The 18,224-nt window shown below is 39.4% G+C and overlaps 1 protein-coding gene across 9 annotated transcripts in view; it reads right to left on the bottom strand.

Moving 5' to 3' along the window:
* Positions 1 to 18,224, bottom strand: part of rbm25b (RNA binding motif protein 25b) — a 115,078-nt gene that overhangs the window by 25,617 nt on the left and 71,237 nt on the right. For all 9 annotated transcript variants that reach the window (XM_078562901.1, XM_078562904.1, XM_078562896.1 and 6 more), the window contains 9 exons: positions 14,749 to 14,832; positions 11,862 to 12,202; positions 11,363 to 11,477; positions 10,847 to 10,936; positions 8,499 to 8,572; positions 8,253 to 8,403; positions 6,818 to 7,136; positions 5,871 to 6,145; positions 1,922 to 2,020 (listed from right to left, as the gene is read on the bottom strand). In XM_078562901.1, coding sequence (XP_078419027.1) covers positions 1,922 to 2,020; positions 5,871 to 6,145; positions 6,818 to 7,136; positions 8,253 to 8,403; positions 8,499 to 8,572; positions 10,847 to 10,936; positions 11,363 to 11,477; positions 11,862 to 12,202; positions 14,749 to 14,832 — 1,548 coding nt within the window. The remainder of the gene's footprint in view (positions 1 to 1,921; positions 2,021 to 5,870; positions 6,146 to 6,817; positions 7,137 to 8,252; positions 8,404 to 8,498; positions 8,573 to 10,846; positions 10,937 to 11,362; positions 11,478 to 11,861; positions 12,203 to 14,748; positions 14,833 to 18,224) is intronic.

Genomic DNA, 18,224 nt, shown 5'->3' with positions numbered 1-18,224 from the left:
AGGGATGGGCAACAAATGCTGGCCTTGCCAGCAACACCCACATCCCATGAAAGAATGAAAAAAGTTACATTGCTGCTTTTCTTGATATGTATTAATGACCTAGACTCAGGTGCACTGGGCACAATTTCAAACTTTGCAGATGGCACAAAACTCATCACAGTTCACAAAAACATATTATGAACTCTGAGGAGGATAGTGATAAACATCAAGGCAGATGAAATTGAATGTAGAGAAATGTGAAGCAATACATTTTGGTAGGAAGAACAAGGAAAGGCAATATAAAATAAGTACATTTTAAAGGAGGTGCAGGAACAGAGGCTTATTGACTTAAGTGATTAGTGTACTTAAGGCTTCTAAGGGTTTTATAAATTGAGGCATGAGGCAGAGAGTACAAAAGCAAGATTATGGTGAATAGAATGCTGGTTCGGCCTCAACTAAGGTATTGCATACAATTCTAGGCACCACACTCTAAGAAGGATGTGAAGGCCTTAACAAGATTGGTTCCAGGGATTTGGGACTACTGTTAAGTTCATAGATTTGCAAAGTTGGAGCTGTTCTCTTTAGAGAAGATTGAGAGGAGGTTTGTTAGGGGCGTTCAAAATCACGAGGAGTATGGGCAGAGTAGATAGGGAGAAGCTGTTCCCATTGGCGCAAGGGTCAAGAACCAGCAGGCACTAGTTTAAGGTGAGTAGCAAAAGAACTAGAGGCAACATGAGGATTTTTTTTTTTACGCAGGGAATGGTTAGGATCTGTACTGTCTGAGGGTGTGGAGGAGGCAGGTTAAATCAAGGCATTCAAAAGAGAATTGGATTATTGTCTGAAAAGGAAAAATGTGCAGCCTATGGCAGGAAAATTTAAATTCCCCATTATAACTACTTTATAGTTTTTGTACTTCTCTGAAATTTCCTTGCAAATTTGCTCTTCTGTATCTTCCCACTGATTGGTGTTCTACAGATTACACCTCGAGCAATGATATCTCCATTGTTTTTTTTAATTCTAACTAAACAGATTGTATCCTTGACCCCTCTAGGAATCCTCTCTCTTCTGCACTGTAATACTATCCATAATACTGCCTCCCCACCTCCTTTCCTATCTTTCCTGAATACCTGTATGCAGAATATTTAGTAGCTGTGTATTGTCCTTTTCTGAGCCAGGTCTCCACCATGACATCATATTCCTATGTGGCTATCTGCACCTGCAGCTCACCAACCTTATTTACCATACTTTGTGCATTTACATATATGCACTGCAAACCCAATCTAGACCTTATTGCATTCCCTGTTACTCTGACCTCACCTTACCTTACTATTTCTTAGTCTAGTGCTATCTGTCTCTCCCAATCCTTTGTGCACTTGGTTTTTCCTTCCTGGTGCCACATTCTGGGTCCTAACACAGCGCCTCCTTGCTATGTTAGTTTATCCTCTCCAGGATTAGCAAATTAGTCTGTGAGAGCATGGCTCCCACCTTTCCTGAAGTGCAACCCATCTAGCCTGTTCATGAGCCACTTCCCTCAGAACCGGTCCAGATGTTCCAGGAATCTAAGCCCTCCTTCTTGAATCCAGCCATGAATTCATCTGCTCTGTCCTATTTCCATACTCACTAGGACGTGACATCAGGAACAATCTGGAAATTATTACCCGTAAGGTCCTACTTGCTAGTCTCCTTTCGCTCACCCAATTTTCTAATCAGGTCAATAATTTTCCTTCAATTCCATGAGCTTCAACTTTAGCTAACAGTCTCTCACGAGTAACTTTACCTAATGCCCTCTGTAAGTCCACAAATGACACATGTTGACATTCCTCTGTCCACTACTTTAGTCACCCATTCAAAAAATTCAATCAAGGTCATCAGGCACATACTTCACAGCAATGGCTGAGATTTAAACTAATGCATTTTTTTAAAAGACCTTGAAATCACTAACCTTTGAACAAACAAAGTCAACTAATGTTGCTTCTTCTTCACCAATGTATTCTATTATTTTTTTATTGATCCATGGTCTAATGCGTCGGTCCATCAAGTTCTGTTAAAAGAAAAGTCAAAGGTAGAACAATTAAAATAATGATATTCAACTGTAACCCAGAAATATATGACAATTGCAGTTCATATTAATCAACACACCCTCTAATACAATCAATTCACATAGTATACAAGTGTAGGAGGTGGGTTTGCATTCACAAATTTCAAAGTGGAGAGTTCTCAATTATACCTGAGTTCTGAGTGGTAGAAGGAAAGAGGAGAAAACACACACAACTCAACGTCTTAGATAAACTTTTACCAAACTAGTACGAGAGATGCATCAGAACAGCCCTCCTGCCCCACCTCTCAGCCAAGTACTTAATTTGAGAAATTTACATAGAGAAATGCTGTACTCCAAACTTCTAATTTTAATAAATAACTCAGTATTTGACTTCTTGCAACTGTTGTTTTTATTGAATGCTACAAAGGAAAACATCTCCAAATGGAGTATTTTTTTTTAAACTGGTGGCAAGAATCACCCCAGATTTTGATGTGAACCAGCTGACTGGAATCACACAGAGTTGCACTTTTCATTTAGTTTTTTTCCCCACATGCTAATGGAAGAAGAAAATCTGTACATAGTTTTTGTTCTTAACAGAACTGCTCATGAACCTACTCAATTAAATTTTAAAAAATACTTTGTTGACCGATCTAATTTCTCAAGCATTTTAGCCAATTGAAAGTGACATTTTTGGTGACAGTTATTAATGTTTACACCAAAGCAGCATTAATTTGCTCTGAGTGGAAATTATCCATTTTTTTCCTAATGTTCGAGCTGTAGGAGTCAATAGCCACACCAGTATTATTGCCCAAAGCTAGTTTCCCAGAAAGCGGTTGTTGACTGCTTTCTTGAATTGCTGCAGTCTCATTCTTTGTGGTGATTTGATATAACTTTGTGGTTTGCTAGATCAGCATAGGGCAGGTGTAAAATCATGCCTATTATAAAACTGATTTTACTGCGGAATAAAAAATTATGAACTGGGCAGGCTGAAGCCTGAAATTCCCCTTTTAACAGTAGAAGCTTAACTCAGTTTCTTTCAATAAACCCCAAAAAGCTGTTGTCATAGAATATTTTGACAGTTCGGAAGTTAAAGAAGAAAAAAAATCAAAGTTCTACAATCAAAAAGCTTAGCTCTCCCAGAGTGTTCTATCATTCCTCCATTAGAAGGCAATGGCTCAAAATAAGGTGCAGCTCCACAACTAACAAGAGGCACTCTGGTGCCTCATACCAAGTGGCAAGGCAACCAACCAGGAATGAAATCCCATTAAGGACCTTGATTAGCTGTACTACGCAGAATGCACACAAACAGGCCAATTGGGTTATGTCGCACATCAGCCCCCTCACATCCTACCTTATCAGCATAACCTCCTATCCCTTTCTTCCTCATGTATTTATCTGTGCCCTTAAGTGCACCTATGATAGTCACCTCAACATGTCCATCTAGTAGCGAATTCCATATTCCAACCACTCTCTGGATAAAATAAGTTCTTGCCAAATTCTTCATTGAAATACTGAATAAATTAGATTTATTTATACATTCAGCTCCAACTCTCCCCTTTCACCACCACCTGAGAGATCAACCCAACAACCATCCACTGGGTGGGCTGGAATTTTCTCCAGTTCAACATGTGTGGAAAACCAAAGCCATCTCTCCTTTACCCCCTGCCACAATCTCCAAACACTCACCACTGATTCCATTGCTCCTACCTGCCCACTGTTTCAGGTTGAAGCAAAGTGTTTGCAAACTAGGTGCCTTATTTGACCCAAGGTTGCACTTTCGAACACCTATCCTCTCTCTATTACAAAGACATCTATCCTGCATCCATCCCCTTCTGAAATCCACATGCATGCCTTTCTCTCCTCCAGATTTGACCATTCCAATGCTAAACTGGTTGAGCTTCTGTTCTTCATAAACTTCAGCACAACCAAAACTGTTTTGCCTGCGTCCTCTTTCTCTGCTACCTGCATCCAAGTCCTGGTCAGCCTTCACCTCTGTGGTCACTGACATACATTGGTTCCTGTTCTCCAATGCCTGAAATATAAAATTCTCATATTTTGTGCTTAAAACCTATCATGCTCTTGTGCCCTCATCTCTGCAACCATCTCTAGCCATATAACTGCCAATTGTTATCTTTTATACATCCCAAATTCTTCTCGCCCCATAATTAGCAGTCATGCTTTTCGCTGTCAAAAAATCCCAGGCTCTGAAATTCTCTTCCTAAATCTCCTGTCCTCTCTAACTCCCTTCTCCTGTTTTAAAGTCAGCTCTTTGACCAAGCTTTTTAGTCACCTCTCCTCATATCTTCTTCTCTGGTTTCTTTCTATTTGTCCCAATTTGCTTCTGTGGAGCACCTCGAAAGGGTTCAGTCATATAAATGCAAGCTGTTCCTAATGTGATCCCACAACCCTGTCCCCTTTCCAAAATCATAACTGAATTTGAAATAAATATCAGCCGCACATCTACCGAAGACTTAATTGAAAACATAGTTCAGCTCATTTAGTACTTATTCCATTTTAAGTCTGGAAGATCCATTTCAAAGGCTTCAATTAGGTAACTAATGCACAGACCACACTGACAGCCTCGCTGTCAGTTCAAGTTGTTATTTAACCCTTGCCCATCTTCATCCCTCCATTTCTGATGATGTTAACTCCTTACTGAGATAGGGCCCATGGCTGTCCTCTCTTTACCAGTGGTCAACAGCCATACTCAACCCTGCCCTCATTCAGCATTCACAAATGCATAATTTCATCAAGTGAAGAGGGCATTCAGTATCTCTGCCATGCTGTGTTAACTCAACAATATAACCATTACGTAGCTCTTTTTTGAGGCTTTTCACTGCCTGGTTGTTGCTCTGTAACTACAAAGGTGAAAAAATAAATCTTTTTATTAAGAGCTTCCATCTCACTGAGGAGGCTTCAGGCCAATGCACATCCAACAGCCTGCTCTTAAAACTCTGCTCACATTTTGGCAGCTATGACAAATTCCACCACAACAGCTGAGACAATTCACAAAATTTCCAAACAATCAACAACATTCTAAATTAAACAAACCCACAACATTCTTTAAAAAAAGATCCATTCACCCGCTCTCCCAATGTTAACAGATCCTTAAAAAAAAATTCCAGGATCCGGATCCACATCTTCACCAAAAACTAATCAGTTCTTCATTGGGTCATACCCTGTGTACTATGTTTTGTTGGAATTTGCCCATTAATTTTCTGAGATATATTGTTTGAAGGGAGTGACAGAGGTAATAAAGATTATACTAGCAACCAGAAGTGAAAATCTTGACCGAGATAGCCCAATCTAACCAAGAAGCACTGATGACGATTGTTGTACTACTACTGCCACCATAGCAAAAATCCGTTAACTCAGCTAGACCAGGATTGCAATTAGGAATTTCCTGTATGGCTAAAATATCAACTGAATAAACCCAAAGAGCCAAAGAATTCGAAGTTGTTTCATCCTCCTTGCCAGTATTTACATTTGATGCCTCAACAACCTGCTGAGAGCAGGAATTCAATTGTGGGATCAAACCAGTATCTGACATAGTTTAAGACAGTGACCTAGTACAGCAGCACATTGCACCATTCATTTGTTCACTCTCAAATCTCAACAGCATGATTTACTGAATTTACATCTATACAGTAGTAGGTTAGTCTCTTGAGCCACTACAGTAAACAGAGCAGATTATATTTAAAATGAGCCACTGGCTCCATTTATGCATCAACAATGTCAAAACAGTACAACCTATACTTCTCTTCACAAGTATTCTCCAATGATTTGGGAAATGGATAGGTTACTGTCATGTTTACCAGTTATATGTCGCACAAACAAAAGTAGAGAAGCGTACCGTGTCCACAATAGACCAGTCAAGAGGATATGCAAAGAGTTCTGGCTTAGCTGTTGGGATTTTCTCAATCAGGTTTTTTATGTGTTTTCGTTTTTCTTCAGTATTTACATTTCCCTTAGAGGCACCCTTTTCGTCCTCGGAATAATCCAATGGGACAAGTTTCCGCTTACGAGGAACTTCATCACTATCTTCATCATCAAACTTATTGAAAACACTATCAACCGGAAGTTTCTTTCTTTTGACTGAAATTGTCTGACTCGGACTATTGGAACCACCTGAACAGAAAAAGGAATAAAAATCAGGTTCAGATTCACTAGTCAATTCAGTGCTGGTTGGGACCATATCACTAGCATTGTTTGTTAGCATTAAATGTAGATCACAAATCAAATTGTGTGTTCAACATTAATTATTTGAACATAGGCAGCCCGTGAACTGCCTGGTAAAAATGCTGCAGGGATAATTTGTTTGTATACCTTCCTGCTCTTCAACATTTAGGATGCCACATTGAAAAGTGGAAGTTTTCCCACTATGAGGGCTTGGTGTCAGCTATCAAGTCCTCACTGCCCACCATAAGCACAATGCAGAGTAAAGCTTCCTCCATTCTGCACTATATTTGAGCAGCACCGCAAATACATTGGTCCATACATCTTTATTTACCGTACCGAATGTTTTTGGGGCTTTTTTAAACCAACAGTGCTATTTTTAGTGCCAGCTTTCCATCATGAGCTCATGGCCACTAGTAACTGGTCCAAGATTCCCCAAACTCATTTTACACAGCACCCATCCAGCCAGAAGATTTATCTTATTAGTCTGTGCTTGAATTGAATCCAGATCCCAAAAGTAAAAGAACAATGCTGCTTAAAATGTTATGAATGAGAAAAGGCAATTTCATAAAAAATTCATGACCAGCAGCAAGTTATATATCATGTTAACTTATAGTGCCTAACCTAATTTGAGGCTCAGTCCTATTTTAGGCCGCTGCTCCTCTTGCTGTTGATCTGGAGAGTTCTCATGTGGAATAATAATGCCACAGGGAGACTCATCTGCTGGAGTATTGGGTGTAGCATTTCCACTTGCTGATGAAACAGAGGGGACAGAACAAATAGGGCGCAAGGTGGGTTTAAGGCAGGGTTTCTGCTCTGGCTCTTCCTCCTCTTCATCTCGTCGCTCCTCTTTCTCTGGCTTCTCTTCCTCCTCCTCCTCCTCTTCCGATTCTGGCTCCTGCTTGATTGGCTGTTGCCGCCGCCTCTCTGCTTCCTGTTCCATCTGTTCGCAATAAGATGATAACATGCAACAAGACAAGAGTTATTGACATCAAGTCCACTCTTCCCAAAAATCACAAACTACATCATCATGGAATCTAATTTCCTGAGGGGACATTTCTCAACTCCCAAGGTCATCAGCTAACACTATCAACCAGGGACTTTGTCTGTGTGGCTAAGCTATTGTGGACATACTCACTGAGCCATCAGAATAACTCAGGTTCTTCCATACTCCCTGCTATCACCTGTCAATGGTGCAAATTCATGCCTTGCCGTGCATACCATGGGTTTGCCCAGAAAGGTTACAGCAGAACAGAATGTATGGCTCACATAGATGAATCAACTCTATTACACATGTCTTATTCCTAGCTAGGCATTTAATAGCATTCAAATAAGGAACTAAACAGATTTGAGTAATTTTCAAAAGCATCTGTTCAACATTTCCCTTCGTAAGCAAAGTGTGTCTTTCATTGGGGGTTGTTCATTTGTCTTCTACCCCCGTATCAAGTTAAGCAAGCCTAGTTACATCTACATTATGCCCCATTAGTATTGTAGTAAGTTATAGATTCACAAAGGATACTGACAGAAATTTCCCTAGAAGTGAATAAAAAGCTTCATGGCTATTAATAAGCTCACATATTTTGAGGTGTTTCTGATTACAGGTAGTAGGTTAAATATACGAATGCTACAGTGCGAATTGGTTGGCTCTTCGGCTATGGAAGGGGTGATGGGGCTCCATCATTCAAAAGTTTTTCTTTCTCAGGTGAAACTTTAGATAGATCCAACTTAAGAAGATGAATTCAATCAGCTACATTCTTAAAACAATTGCTCTGCCAAGTTCAAGAACTTGAGACAAATACTGCCTCCAAATATCTATTTCGCAATGTGAACTCCTAGTGTAAATTAACCATTTTTTTCCTAAATTATCAGCTGAAATCAAGCCACCCCTTTCACTAGCTTTCCAATCAATAGTACAAGTTATGAAATAGTATGGCAGCTTTACTGTTTTACATGTTAATTAAAATACTTTTGTTTGCAATATTTGTAATGATTCCTATCAGTTACACATCCAGAACAGCACATTAAGTTAGGCAGTGACTAATATTCAGCTGTGATTTACCCTTTGAAGCTCAGCATCTGGGTCAGGATGCCCTTCTGCCAGCAAACGCTGTCGAATCTCCTCATGCTCTTCCTTCTCTCGTTTGCGATCTCTTTCATCAGCTTCTATTTCTTTTTCTCGATCCCTTAAGCGCTTCTGCAAAGCACTCCCTCTAAGATTCAACAAGGAAACAATTTCACATAATGCAGACATAAGACACCAAAACGTAACCTGATGTTGCACAGGGTTGAGAGAGGCTAGATTTACCTGTAATACTTTGGATCATCTCGATCATCATCGTAATCTTCCAAAAACTCTTTCAGTCTTTTTGCTTCCTTTGCCTGTGAAGAATAACATTGTATTTAAGTTATAAATTATTTTATAGCCAAAAGGTTTGCTATTAATAGGTTTTGTGTTCTGAATGTTTAACAAGTAAAACCAAACCTCCAATTCCAAAAAAGTCACTGAGTTATTTTTGTCCTCCTTTCCAGCAGCGCACTTTGCATTTTCACTGAAGGGTAGTGGGATAGCCTGCTCCCTCGGGTGTCACTGGCACCTAAAGCCAGTTACAAGCAGTACAAGTCTGGCCAAAATTGATCTGTTCTGGCTTCTTGTCCTCAGTATCTCCGACTCAGCACCATGGCTGAAGGAAAGTAATCTCCTTGTGGAGAATGGAGTCATCACACTATGCGCATTGATAAGATAAGTGCCCCATGACACAAAGTGAACACACAGGAATGCATTTAATCATCATCACTGCCAAGATCAGTAAACTCAATACAGACAAGGAATCAAACATGTAAGCTTCTTTTGGCTTAGTTCCATATTGCTAAGCAAGTAATAAATTATGTTTTCAATATGGCTTTGTAAAGAGATCAAAAACAGCTAGTTTATTGAATTCCTCTTTTTATCTGCACAAAAGCTCTGCCTAACAGAATTGCAAGTTTAATTTGCACAAATACAATAATCACCTCTAAGATTGCAAACATTGTTAATATTGTCAATGAATGTTTTACATATTATGATGGAGTATTTCTTACAATCCCTTCACTTTGCTATTGCTGTTTGTGTCACTTGTTCAACTTCAATCTCTCTTACTCTGGTCTTGTACTGCTCTTGTACTTAACTCTTGGCTCAGATTTTGTCTGCTCCTTGCATTATCTCTCTTTCATTTCGGGCAGGATAAGTGCAGCATGACATGTAAGGGAGTTCAGGACTAAAATCTGATTTCTTGGTGTTTAAGGCATAATGCAACTATTTTTCAGACCTTCACTCATTCTAACTGTACATGCGCTCTCAATCCTAACACATATCCTATGTTTTCAACTTCAGACACCCCCACACCATCCTAACAGCTCCCTGCAACTGCTTGAAATACATCATGAACTGCTATCTCACCCTGTTTTGATTTACTCGTCACATGTATACCCAATTCCTACAAACCACTATATCCTTTTTGACCCCTTACTTGTTCCACTCACCAAAGGTTGTCTGTGCCCATCTATTTCCTGCCCACCTTTCCTTTCATTCCCCTTCCCTTCTACTGATGCCCCACTATTTTCATCAACTTTAAGTGTGCTCCCTGACTTGGCCCCAGTTCCAGCACCAATTGCACAATTTTTTTAAACCAGCTTTGGGGACTCTTGCATGGGGGCTGAGCACCAAGCCAAGTGAAGGACTGAAATCATATGCAGGAAGAGAAGCAAGGTCATGTTATGGTGATTTAAATGGTGATATATTGGGAAATGTGGATGAACAAAGGGATCTGGGTGTCCTTGTACACCAGTCAATGCAAGTAAACAGGCAGGTACAGCAAGCAATTAGGAAAGCAAATGATATGTTGGCCTTCATTGCAAGAGGATTTGAGTTCAGAAGTAGGGATGTCTTACTGCAGTTATACAAGGCCTTGGTTAGACCACACCTGGAGTATTGCATGCAGTTTTGGTCTCCCTACCTAAGAAAGGATAAACTTGCCATAGAGGGAGTGCAGCAAAGGTTCACTAGGCTGATACTGGGGATGGCAGGGCTGTCGTATGAGGAGAGATTGGTTCAACTGGGCCTGTATTCACTGCAATTTACAAGAATGAGAGGGGATCTGATTGAAACATATAAATTTCTAACTGGACTAGACAGACTAGATGCAGGGAGGATGTTTCCCCTGGTTGGGGAGTCTAGAACCAGGGGCCACAGTCTCAGGATACGAGGCAGGCCATTTAGGACTGAAATGAGGAAACATTTCTTCACTCAGAGGGTGGTCAACCTGTGGAATTCTCTACCACAGGAGGCTGTGGAGGCTGGGTCACCGAGGATATTCAAGAAAGAAATTGATAATTTTTTGGATATTAGGGGCATCAAGGGGTATGGAGAGAAAGCGGGAATATGGCATTGGATAGAGGGTCAGCCATGATCATATTGAATGGCAGAGCAGGCTCGAAGGGCCGAAAGGCCTACCCCTGCTCCTAGTTTCTATGTCATAAAATCAACAAAGCCAGGAGAAGCCAGGAGAAGTAAAGCCAATTTTAAAAAGAGTAAAATTGCTGGGAATGTTGTCATTCAAGAGAGAATTTGGGGCTTTGGCATATTGAGGTTCACAAACCCCATCACGCCACACTCACCATTTCTCTTCTTCTTTCTTCCTCTCTTTCAGCTTCCTTTTCATAGTCTCTTGCCTTCTTCCGTTCCCTTATTTCCCAATTTTTAAGACGCTGAATCAAAAGATCAAAAATTAATAAAAGCAGCAGTTCAAAATTCAATGGCATGAGGCAGAAACTAATCTCACAAACATCTCTAGTTAAGTGTGCTTGTACAAGTGGTGTAGCACTTTAATACCAAGGCATCTAACATCATTAAGCATTTTAAATCTTGAAATAAAACTTAATTGCAAAGGTTTTACCAAAACATATCTGACTTAGTGTCAGCTTTTGTTCTGTTCTGGGAACAGAGGGTGCTTCCAATGTTGGGCACATTTAAGACCAACCACTCCCAAGATGAAATACAGAACAATCAAAGTAAATATGCCTCAACTTTAACCCAACACATCTGCCTCAACTTCAAACATACATAACCATTACTACGGTAGTGTTGATTTTGAATTCCCACAAGATCAATTCCTTTAATCTCAAAACAGTTACCTCTTGGTAAGCATTCTCCTTCTCACGGAGTTTCCTTTCTAGTTTCCGACGTTCATACATTTCTTCCTCATCTTCTTCCCGGTCCCTTTTTTTCTCCTTTTCTCGGCTTTTCTCTCTGCAAATTTCAATGAAACACAAGCGACTGATTTTAACATGCCCTCCTTTTATGCACACAATAATGGAACTGGGCCCTTGTGATAGCCCTCATCGTCATGTAACCTGACATGCTCAATACAGGAGACAAATCTGGGGAGGCGATGGCCAGCGATGCCCACGAATAAAAAAAAGAGTCAATTATAAAGATCGGGAGGAGCCAACAATACCCTGAAAGCTTTCATCCTCCCTGCTTTCTTAAATGACGGAGTGAATTTCAATGATTTTCTCCAATTTTACTTTCAAATTAGCAAATGAAATAGGACTTACACCAAGAGAGAAATTGCAAAATATAATCTAATTTTGAAACATAATGCTAAATACTTTTACAAAATTCAGTGCAAACCTGGATCTACTACGATCCTTGCTTCTTTCCCGGTCCCGGCTTCTTTCTCTCTCCTTATCCCGTTCTCGGTCCCTTTCTCGGTCTCGCTCCCTTTCTTTGTCCTTGGTTCTTTCACGATCGCGGTCACGATCTCGATCTCGTTCCCGCTCACGCTCCCGCTCACGTTCCCTCTCCCTTTCACGTTCCCGCTCACGTTCCCGTTCCCGCTCCTTTTCTTTTTCACGTTCCTTCTCTCTCTCACGCCTTTCCCTTTCTCGTTCACGTTCTTTTTCTCTGTCTCTTCTTTCTTTTTCAACTTCTTGTCTTTCTTTTTCCCTCCTTCCTTTTTCTTCTTCTAGTTTCTAAAAATTAACAAAATAATCCTTAGCCATTAGAGGCAATTCTGAAACACAATGCTTTAAAGAAGAATGCATTAATCACAAGATCATATTTATTGTGCAGAAAAAGCGCAAGTTGACATAGAACCTGTCAATTATAGGAAAGTATTGTACAGTTTAGATGATCATTTACAGTACTGATAAGAAATTCAAATTTTAATGAAAACTTTAAGGTCCAGAATTCCTACAAGAAAATGAAAACATCAATAAACTACAATCCATCCTTGGAAGTGATTTGACTTACAGTGGTCTGCTAGGACTTGGACCGTCATGACTGGATTAACATTGCCTAAAAGCTAAGTGTCTGGGAAGAGCAAGTAAATTGTTCACAAGTAATAGAACGACCAAGCTGTGCCAACACATTAAAAAAGCAACTTTTACAAATTATATGTTACATATAACACATCATCCCTATTTCATAATTAAACATAGCAAATTGAAAAATTACAACGTACAACAATTCAAAAGTATTAAACAATTGTAAACACAGGTTCTTACCTCAAGGTTCTTGTTGTCGATCGGTCACCAATGACTCAAATCAGCAAACAATAGCGAAAAGAAAGCTTTTACAACACATCAGTTTATCCAACCAGCATGAGGCAACACAAAATATTTAAATAAAATCATCACCACCCACTGCCAGATATACTGATGTAACTGCCATAATTAATGTTGAAAGAGATGCAAAACTCTTAAAAATATCAAAATGAATTAAGTGCAGAAGCACAATCTGTCCTACGCTCCTTCTAAATATTAAGTTGCAAAGAATCAGGGCAAATATTTATGCATCTAATTTTCAAGTCTGGTCATTATAAATTATTAAAACTACTGATATATTAAGTTAAACAGTGCCAGCTATATACAAAGCACAAAACATGCTGGAACCTCTTGTTAAAAGCAACGCAAAATTACAAAAAAGGGTAATTTCTAGATTTGATGGGCAGTCAATTAAAGTGTAACAAAATATTAGGATTTATTTGAACTTACCTCTGAAATTTCCTAAATGCTAATATTTTGGTGTGAAGTAAAAATATATTCTTCTACATACTTACAAAAGTCTGAAATCCCTCTTAGCTGAGTACATTTTACGAGCATAAACTTATACGGGTAAGAAAATATAAAAAGGCAGGCTTCAAGTTCTAGCTTCCCACACCTTTGAATATTTTGTTTAATTCCTTGAGCTTTCAATGAATGTAACAACGTTTCAAATTTTTATTTCAACTATTAATATATTACAATTAACTTTACTATTTGATATTTTTTGCTGTACACTACAAAAGATCAAAGCTGCTTCAACATTAATGTGGCTTTTCAAACTAAGTTACTGTGGTTTTAAAAGGAATGAGTTTAAATGAAAACATTTAAAACATGTAAGACTTTATGACACAGCAAATGCAAAATAAAAGCAAAATAAAGTGGAAAGGGAGAAGATATAAATTTATTGGGTCTTACCTCATATTCTTCAGACTCATCAGTGCTCTAAATGGACACCCCCTGTTAAACTGAACATCTGACAGCAACAGTCTGAAAGACTGCAGCAAATACATTACAATATAAAAGAATCAAAACATGCAAAGGTTGACTGTGCAAGTATTAAAGAATCCCAATAGTCAAAATGATTGCATTAAACCACAAGTACAGAAATAAAGAGATTGCTCAAGGTCATGACAACGAGCTAGACTTTAAAGAACGACCAGTTGCACCTTTGCATATTTCTAAGGGGGTATCCATGAATTTTATAAAAAAGAAACTGAAGCTCATACTTACATCCTATCCATGCATTTTCACAAGTTCTGAGTTCATCTTGCTTTAGTCACCATATGATCTCTATCATAATGGTGGGGGTCAATGAATAGATTAGCTTTAAGGGCATGTACATTATTCCATGCATGCTATATGGTACCTGTTTTGGATTCCCCTTGCCCTAGCTGCTTCTTCAATGCTCAAATATATGCCTACAATTCAAAAGAACTACATAACACCACTTACTTTTCCACTAGCCAACAGTTCTGGAGCAGGGCTCTATACTTTGTTCTCCCTCCTCAAATTTGCGTTAACTTCAAGTTTCTAGATTTGATTCCTTTACTAGGATGCTAAATTCGCAGTGCGCTAGGTTGCTAAATACAAGCAATACTAAGCTCATAATGCATTAAAAGACAAGATTAACCACTAGTCTATCAACTGATACTCAAACTAATACTGACTAAATAAAACATGAAAAATGTTTCCCCTTACAATTCATTTATAAGTACTCCTGAGAAAAATCAGATTATATGCTCATATATTCATTGTGGATTAATTTATTTTCTGCTATCTAACTTAAAATGGGCCTAATGTAACATCCATCCATATATTTAAGGTTGCAAAGGTAAAATTCTGATTGCTTCAATTTTACAAAGAAAAGCTAATGACAGCAAATATTTTAATGAACTATCAGCTTTCTAAAAAAAAGTGAAAGTGCCTGTAGTTCTTGTGCTTATATTTGTAGGAATAGTGAATTTTGGTACTACCTTGTGAGTATCTCTGAATTTGCTAATTTCTCGAGAAATTAGGTCTCGTTTGTCTTCTTCCATTTCCATTGCACTTATGTCATCCTACAGAATAAAACACAATAGTTACCCAAAACATACCATTTAATTGCAACTTGTCCTTTGTTGTGCCAGTGACACATTTAGAATTAAAATGGAGTTGGCTCTAAATACATAAGCCAGGATTTTCCGGTCCCTCCTGCTGACAGGGTCTTCCGGTTCCGCCGAGGTGAATGGAAGTTTGAATGGCTCCTGCATTCATCACAGCGGGACATGCCACGCTGGGGCTGGAAAATCCCAGCCATAGTATCCATACGGACAACGGTTAATTTGATATTTTGGGTAGCGATCCTTTACCAGAGCTGAAATGAATCCTTTACCAGATCTGAACCGAATGGACAATCAAGTATAGGTAAAGATCCTGGGTAAAGAATATAAAGACAGGCTTCCAGTTATATAGTGCCTTTCTTGACCATGAGATGTCACCAAGCCCTTTAAATTGATGAAGTACTTTTGAAGCGTAGTCACTGTTGAAATATAGGAAACATGGAAGTAAACGTGCATTATAAGCAAAGGTCACACAAACAGCAAAGAAATGTGACTGACTAAATGTTTTTTTAAGGTACTGTTCATCTTTGAATATTGTCTTGCAGTCTTATACACTCACCTGAGAGGATATTTAAAATAGGAAAAGAGTAACTAAAGCAAGTGTTGGTCCTCTAAGAGAGTGTCTGGGGAATTGATAATAGAAAACAAAGAAATGGCAGAGGTGTTGAACAAGTATTTAGCGTCTGGCTTCACAGTAGAAGACTTTGAAAATTTCCCAAAGATATTTGATAGTCAAGAGGTGATAGGGAGGGATGAACTTCAAACAAATCACAATCACCAGGGGAAAGGTGCTAAGAAAACTATTAGACCTAAACATAGAAAATAGGAGCAGGGGAAGATTATTCAGCCCTTTGAGCTTGTTCCGCAATTCAATATGATCAAGGCTAACCCTCTATCTCAATGCCAAACTCCCGCTCTCTCCCCATACCCCTTGGTACCTTTTGAGTCCAGAAATCCATTTCCTCCTTAAATATATTCAGTGACTTGGCCTCCACAGCCTTCTGTGGTAGAGAAGGGGGGGGTCTAGAACAAGGGGTCACAGTCTCAGGATACAGGGTAGGCCATTTAGGACTGAGATAAGGAGAAACTTCTTCAAATCAGAGTGGACAACCTGTGGAATACTATCACAGGTTGACCACCGAGTGAAGAAGTTTCTCCTCATCTCAGTCCTAAATGGCCTACCCCATATCCTGAGTCTGTGACCCCCTTATTCTAGACCACCCTCACCCAGCCAGAGGAAATATCATCCCTGCATCCAGTCTGTCCAGCCCTGTCAGAATTTTACATATTTCAATGAGATTCCCTCACATTTTTCTAAATTCCAATGCATACAGACCTAGTCGGCTCAATCTCTCCTCACACGACAATCCTGCCATCCCAGGAATCAGTCTGGTGAACCTTCGCTGCACTCCCTCTATGGCAAGTATATTCTTTCTTAGGTAAGGAGACCAAAACTGCACACAATACTCCAGGTGTGGTCTCACCAAAGCCAGGTAAAGCTGCAGTAATACATCCTTGCTCCTGTACTCAGGTCCTCTTGCCATGAAGGCCAACATGTCATTTGCCTTCTTAACTGCTTGCTGCACCTGCATGCTTGCTTTCAGTGATTGGTGTACAAGGGCACCCTGGTTCCTTTGTACATTAACATTTCCCAATCTATCACCATTTAAATAATACCGCCATTCTGTTTTTCCTACCAAAGTGGATAACTTCACACTTATCCATGTTATACTGTATCTGCCATGTATTTGCCCACTCGCTCAATCCATCTAAATCGCCTTGAAGCCTCTTAACACCCTCCTCACCACTCACGTTTCCACCAAGTTTCATGTCGTCAGCAAACTTGGAAATATTACATTTGGTTCCCTCATCCAAATCATTGATATATATAGTGAATAGCTAGGGCCCAAGCACTGATCCCTGCATTACCCAACTCATCATCGCCTGCCATTCCGAAAAAGACCCATTTATTCCTACTCTCTGCTCCCTGTCTGCTAACCAATTCTCAATCCATGCCAATATATTAACCCCAATGCCATGTGCTTTAATTTTGCACACTAACCCCTTATGTGGGACTTTATCAAAAGCTTTCAGAAAATTCAAATACACCACATTCACTGGTTCTCCCTTATCTATTCTGCTAGTAACGTCCTCAAAAAACTCCAGTAGTTTTGTCAAACATGATTTCCCTTTCATAAATCCATGTTGACTTCGTCCAATCCCACTGATATTTTCTAAGTGTCCTGTTATCACATCCTTTATAACAGACTCTAGCATTTTCCCTGAAGTTAGGCTAACCAGTCTGTAATTCCCTGTTTTCTCCCTCCCTCCATTTTTAAACAGTGGGGTTACATTTGCCAGCCTCCAATGTGCTGAGACTGATCCAGAATCTACAGAAAAAGACAACCAGCTCATGCACTATTTCCATGGCAGCCACCTTTAGTACTCTGGGATGTAGATTATCAGGCCCTGGGGATTTATCAGCTTTCAAAAATGCCTGCATCCTAGGGTCTTAAAAGAAGTGATAGAAATAGCAAGTGCATTGGTTATAATTTTCCAAAATTCCTTAGGTTCTGGAATGATCTCAGCAGATCAACAAATAGCTCATGTAACACCTTTATTCTGGAAAGGAGGGAGGCAGAAAGCATTAAACTGTAGGCCAGTTAGCCTGACATCCATCATAGGGAAAGTGCTGGAGTCCATTATTAAGGGTACTTAGAAAATCACAAATGTGATCAGGAAGAGCCAACATGGCTTCATGAAAGGGAAATCATGTTTAACTAACCTATTAAAATTTTCTGACGAAGTAACATTCAAGGTGGATAAAGGGGAACTGGTAGATGTGGTACCGATTTCCAAAAGGCATTTGATAAGGTACCACATAAAAGGTTACTGCACAAGATAAGAGCACATGGTGTAGGGGGTAACATATTAGCATGGATAAAGGATTGGTTGGCTAACAGGAAGCAGAGAGTAGGGATAAATGGGTCTTTTTCGAATTGGCAAACTGTAACTAATGGAGTGCCAGTGGGATCTGTAATGGGATATAGACAGGTTAATTGAGTGGGCAAAAATTTGTCAGGTAGAGTATAATGTAGATAAATGTGAACTTCTTCACTTTGGCAGGAAGAATAGAAAAGCAGTATCATTTTTAAATGGAGAAAGATTACAGAACTCGATGGTGCAGAAGGATGTATGTGTTCTGGCACATGAATCACAAAGTTAGTATGCAGGTATAGTCAGTGTTATGGACAGGAGGTGGTTAATTTAAACAGCCCTGATTTTTCCACTCACCACCCAACTGTAAAAAGGTGCTTTGATTTGTTTCTGCCTTCCTAAGCGGTGGGGTG

Source organism: Cetorhinus maximus, chromosome 18, assembly GCF_964194155.1.
Source record: "Cetorhinus maximus chromosome 18, sCetMax3.hap1.1, whole genome shotgun sequence".
Lineage (NCBI taxonomy): Eukaryota > Metazoa > Chordata > Chondrichthyes > Lamniformes > Cetorhinidae > Cetorhinus > Cetorhinus maximus.
This window is presented reverse-complemented; position numbering and strand designations above follow the sequence as displayed.